We start from the raw sequence: 5,861 nt of genomic DNA, 5'->3' as shown, positions 1-5,861 counted from the left end.
TCTTTATATAGTTTCTCATAAGACTGTGTGTTTTCCATCAAGATCGTTAAACCGCATCTCCTAACCAAAACTTGATATATTGTAGAACCACAGTTTCTTGTCAAAATAATAAATACAATTATATAATTATTTATTAATTAAATTTTATGAAACAATCAATAATCAGTATCTCTAAATAATTAAATAAATAATTAGTATACGTTGTTAATTACTGAATTTACAACAAATCAATATTATATGGGTTTAAACGGGTCAAGATAACTTACATGGGGTTAAATGGTTTCAAAATTAAAATGGGTTTATATGGGATTACGGTTAAATGGGGTGGGTTTTAATGGAGTGTACTTACCCATATTAACATCTCTACATATGAATTATAATACAAATTAATCAAAAGTGATAAAGAAGTTGGATAGATTTATTATTTAAGAATCTTCCTATTCTTCGTTAATATAATCCATCGGTAAATATGTATTTTTTTACATATGCAGGTTTTCTCTGTCGGTTATGAGCTGTTTCCAACAACAAACTGACGGAGATGCCCCTGAATTTTGAGCTGTTTTTTTGTTTGTAATATAGGTATTAACTATTAAGCCTTGTTATGGCTTGATGCCTTGATCATTGCTGGTCCATTAACATTATAATGACCAAAGTAAAGATAATGACTATTATCTTGAAATTTGTTTTTGTCGCCCCATGATGAGCTCAGTGATACGGTGTTGGAAGGAACAAATCTATTTAATTGATTCGTTCCGTTGGTTAATGTTTTCAGAGTACTAGAGTAGTAACTAGTAAGTGTCGATTTGGGCCTTGTTGGCATATATATATCGCTGCTTATATAAGAGGTTCGATAAATTTGCAACTAAAACGTGAGACAGAAAAATGTACAAGAATGTGGGAGGGAGAGGAATCGCAGGTACCAAGATGGAACCACACTTCCTTCCTCTGTTGTTCTACGAAATGTTTTACATGTCGTCAGAAATCGAGCCCAGAGTCTTGTATTGCAAAATCAAAAGTGGGCTTCTCTTCTTCAATGTTGGAACGGGACAATGATCACCACCATCGTCTATACGGCCTTGAGATCGTTTGGCAAATCATCTACCCTTTGGTATCAGTCTTGGATCCAGTCTCTCTTCTTTTCTTTTTCTCACTTTCATGTCATCTTCTTTCATCTACTTATCTGGCACTTGTGTTGCCCTTCCCCCTCGTAAACTCTATACTGTATTTTATTTTAATGCAAAAAAAGACCCTTTAACACAACTTTTTTGTTTTTGTTTTTTTTTAAATACAAGAATATTTTGTATTTTTAAAATCCCTTGTCTAGGTTTTTTTGTTCCCTCATAATGAAATATAGGATTTCTAGATTTGGGAACGAAAAAAAATGATTCTATTTCCAGATAGCAATAATATTCATACGTATAACGTGGATAAAAAGAAAAAAGTAATTTTACCTTATTAATTTAATAAATTGATAAGGGATTTCAAAGATATAGAGAAACCCTAGACATAGCTCCCGATAGAGAACGGCAGCGATGTTTTATTCTACTTTTACTGCCGGCGAAGATTCTAAATCGCCGTAGGATATTTTGGTGGACGATTATAATTAGGGATTACTAAAGCATATTTTCATACAGTGGTTATAATATCTCAGCAAAGAAAGAAAAAACAACAAAACTGAAATCATTTGATAAAAAACGGAAATTATTATTATTCATTCATTCACCAAATCAGATATGGAAAAGTTATTAAAACAAAAAAGAGAGAGTAATAAAAAAAAAAAGTTAGGGTTTTGGAGCAGCTGGTTCCTCAAAAGCCCAAGAGTTCTCCTTGCGAACTTTTTCTTCTTCTTCGGGTGTGAAATCGTTCTCGATATTAAAGATCACACGAACCTCCTCTGGCGTCATGTCTTTGATGTGATCTGCAACGTTCTGGCAAGTGAGATCAAGAAGGCCTTTGACGTTTAGATAGTTAGCAGCGAGAATGAGTTGAAAGATTGTCGCCAGATCTTTATCCTTGAGAAACTCTGCTTCCCATTCCTTGAGCTTCACGGCTTCTTCTTCAGACATTGAATCAGCTTCCTTCTTCTCCGTGGCTTCCTTCTTCTCCTTGTCTTCCTTGCTCTCTTCTTCATCATCTACAACATTGACGTGTGTTTTGCAATACTCGATCACCATGGAGAGGATCTTTCCGGTGACGTTTGAAAGTGGGATTGCTTTGTCTGCACACTCGTCTTCGATCATGTGCCTTACGATCTGCAGTTTTCTCGCCACCACTTCTTCAATTATGAAAGACTCGCCATCAGAGCTCACCAACTCAATCTTTTTCGAAGACATATTGTTTCGATCGTTTTGGTGATGAAAGAATCGGTTTATGAATTATGCAAAAGCTATTGGAATGAGAGAGATTGTTGAATGATGAATAGAATAAATTAGAGGAGTCGAAGAAGTTCTATTTATAAAGTTTCAGAGTCGGTTAATTGTGTTTTCCTTTTCACAATTGGAAAACATGTGTTTCTTCCTTTTTCTTCCAAGTCCCAAACAAAGTAGGAAAAACCAAATCCTACTTTTTTAACTAGGTTTTACATTTAATAATTTTGGTCTTAACCGTAATTTCATATTTTTATTGAAAAAAAAACTATTGTTATTTTTAATATAAAAATGGTACCTATTGACCACTGCTATATTAAAATATATGATTGGACTTAAAACTAAAATACAAATTATATTTAAATTACTACTAGTTAGAAGTTTACAATATGGTCCACTTGCTGCAAGAAGTTTACCATGCACACGTATAGAGCGGATTCCTTAGGCTACGTCCTCGTATTTTTATTGGTTGTATCCAATTAAAATGAACAAGAATTTTGTTTGTGGCGTATAATTGTTTGTGATAACGGTTATTATTAAAGTTGGACCATACTGGTTTACAGATAATATCCTGTTTAAACTTTTGTAATTTAGGACCTTATTTTAATATTGATAGTTTTAGAATGTTAGTGTTGGATTGTTTTAGCACAAGCAGCTACTGTACCAGAAATTTTGATCTTGTAATTTCTTTGTCTTTTCGAGCAAAACTTTTCTTCGACACGGCTTTTCATTCCGAGATGCAACACTCTTATGATTTATAAGGCTTTACAATCTTAGATATTTTTAAAACAAAACAACAAAGTATCAATCGTTTTTGTTTATATGTGGAATGATATTTATAACACACACTATTACGTTTGGTAAAAATTGACAATACTAGTAAAAATCTACTAAGAATATATTTATGTGTATATCATAGATTATAATAGATTCCTTACATGGTGGTTTGCATTACTGATATATAACTATCTTACGTGCACATTTTTACCAGAAATCAAAATTTCGATTAGCTTTTTCGAAAAGTAAAAAAAAACCCTAATTTACTACGATCTATTAACAACTCTGCATAACTAGGCGTCTAGGCCACTCACCAAAAGATAGTTAAAATGTATCAAATAGAACAATGTGGGTTTGCCTTATAGATCTAACGCGCATAACCTGCAGTCCTATTTCCAAGTGAACTTCGTAATATTAGAACATCATTATTGGGAGATACTCTCACTGTTACTCTTATAAGTGGGATCCAAAAACAAAATAAAAAAATTCATTATTTGGTCTAATAAGAAGAGTATCGTGCCTTCTATTGCTTGGGGAAGTAACCGTTCTCAACAAATATCAACATGTGTTGACTTTTGATTGGTTACAATTAATTGTGATTAAAATAATTTTTTTTTCTTTTTTTAAAGAATCGTTCAGAACGGTGCTGGAGTAATGATGGTCTTATATACTAGGGAGAGGTCCGCCGTTGGACGTGTTTGTTTTTTTTTGTTAGTTTTTGTATGCAACTTAATCTTTTAATTGTTTAAATTTGTTTTTAATAAATCTGAATGTACGTAAAGTTATTCTATGGACAATTCTTTAATTTTTTTCTTTTTTGAGCGAAAGTAGGAGACAATTTTTTAATCAGAAATTACAATAGAAATTACAATCATACGTTTCATTGGGGGATTTAGCAAGGCTCTTATTGCAACTGTAATTAAAAATAAATCATAATTGATGGAAAATATAAGATCCAACTCTTATTTAGTGAGCTTAAGAATCGTCTCTTATTGTGTACGTGTCAGCATATAGCTGATTTGGTTTTTCATATAAAAACAAGATTTTCTTTTTGTCCTTTTTTCTATTCCTTTTTTCTCTCTTTTGCGATGCGCTTGAACCACAAGAGAGATCTTTTTGACCAAATCGGAACCTTGCAATCGGAGAAACCGATCTCCAGTTGGAGATTTTGATTAATCAATCAAAATGACATATCGAAGCTTCTGATTAATCGACGAGTCTTCTTCACCAAAGTGAGTCTTCTTCACCAAATCGCAGCTTTTGATTAACCAATCTCTTTCTGATGATAATTTCCTTTTTCTGATTATAAGAATTCTTGTTTAGTAAGGGTATAGAAATTAGGGTTCTTTGATTTTCAAAAACTAGGGTTCTTCAAAATCTGTTTCTGATTGTGATCCTAGGCATGATTGTAATTAGGATTAACGAAATCTGTTTCTAGAATGTGATCGAAGTCTCCGTTTTATTCTCTTACCTCTCTCTGTTTTATTGCTTTGCTTCTCTAAATTATGCTATATACAAAATTCTATAGGTTTGACTAACAGAGATGTTTTTAGACTAACAAAGATGATGAAAGTCATTGATAATGAAATCTGCTATCCCGCCAAGGAATGTTAGTTTTGTCCACCTGATATTCTTGTATATGTGTTTGCTTCTGTCCTCTTGATAATGTTAGGTTTGCCCCGCCAAGGAATGTTAGTTTTGCTCCTGAAATTAGCCTTCACTTTAACGGCGACTTTGAGTTCACTCAACTTTGCTACTCGTGTGATAGAGGTTGAGTTGGGTCCTGCAAGGAAGCAAGTTGAGTTCACCCCAAATTGTGATGTCCCCGGATTTGAGATTCTATAGGAAGCTTGTGATGTGTGCTTCATGGCAAGATTTAAAGGTCTGGTTGCCAACTAATGATGATATGATTGTGGCAAGCAAGGAGCCAGAGGCTGCAGAGAAACTGGAGATGGTGGGAAGGATCACTCGTTCAAGAGCTAAGGAGATGGCCAAGGAAGCTCATTCACTCATAGTTGACGGGTCATTCAACCTACCGAGGATCCAAGTCTTCAACATATCCACCTTGAAGAATTCACCCGGTAATGATAACTAGGTAACTTAGGTGTGAAGTTTGTACTCTTTTTCCCATAGCTGAGTTTTGTCCCAATGGGTTTTCTCAGTATGGTTTTTAATGAGGCAAATGGATCACTACGTCGAGTTATCTAGAAGTCACTGCCAATGGAAAATAATGTGCAAGTCACCAAACTTCTGTACTAAGTCACCAAACTTCTGTATTAAGTCACCAGACTTCTGTTCTAAGTCACCAGACTTCTGTACTACTACAAGTACCTGACGTTTTGCTGTTTTCTTTTTTCCTTAAAAACGTCTTGTTGTTTTATTTTGAACTTCCTGTTGTTTGGAGTGTCGAGCTTAGGGTTGATTATAAAACCCAATCGCTACGCCTCTTTGTTCTTTAGCGAAGAAGTATGTTGAACAAATATTGTTAAACTTTTTCTCTCAATTCAAAATTCTTGAATGCGTTCTTGATTTTTGGGTTTCTATACACTTTGTGATTCAGAAACTCTTCACTTTATTTCACTCCATACAACCACCTAAATACCTATCTCCATCGTATCATTGTTCCATCACTCGATCATCTCCAAATCCACCTGCAATCTCGTTCACGCAACTTCACCATCGAGTCTCATCACTAATCACTTATCAACAGCCTTTCAA

At 34.1% G+C, this 5,861-nt stretch overlaps 1 protein-coding gene across 1 annotated transcript; it reads right to left on the bottom strand.

The window, feature by feature from the left end:
- Positions 1,782 to 2,353, bottom strand: LOC104714926 (SKP1-like protein 14). Its single transcript, XM_010432390.2, has one exon. It carries the CDS (start codon positions 2,331 to 2,333, stop codon positions 1,782 to 1,784), a length of 552 nt encoding a protein of 183 aa, XP_010430692.1. The 5' UTR covers positions 2,334 to 2,353.

This window comes from Camelina sativa, chromosome 9 (genome assembly GCF_000633955.1).
Source record: "Camelina sativa cultivar DH55 chromosome 9, Cs, whole genome shotgun sequence".
In the NCBI taxonomy this organism is placed as follows: domain Eukaryota; kingdom Viridiplantae; phylum Streptophyta; class Magnoliopsida; order Brassicales; family Brassicaceae; genus Camelina; species Camelina sativa.
This window is presented reverse-complemented; position numbering and strand designations above follow the sequence as displayed.

Bases quoted from the DNA above. Each gene is read 5' to 3' on its own strand.
- LOC104714926 (XM_010432390.2), bottom strand. From the start codon at position 2,333: ATGTCTTCGAAAAAGATTGAGTTGGTGAGCTCTGATGGCGAGTCTTTC.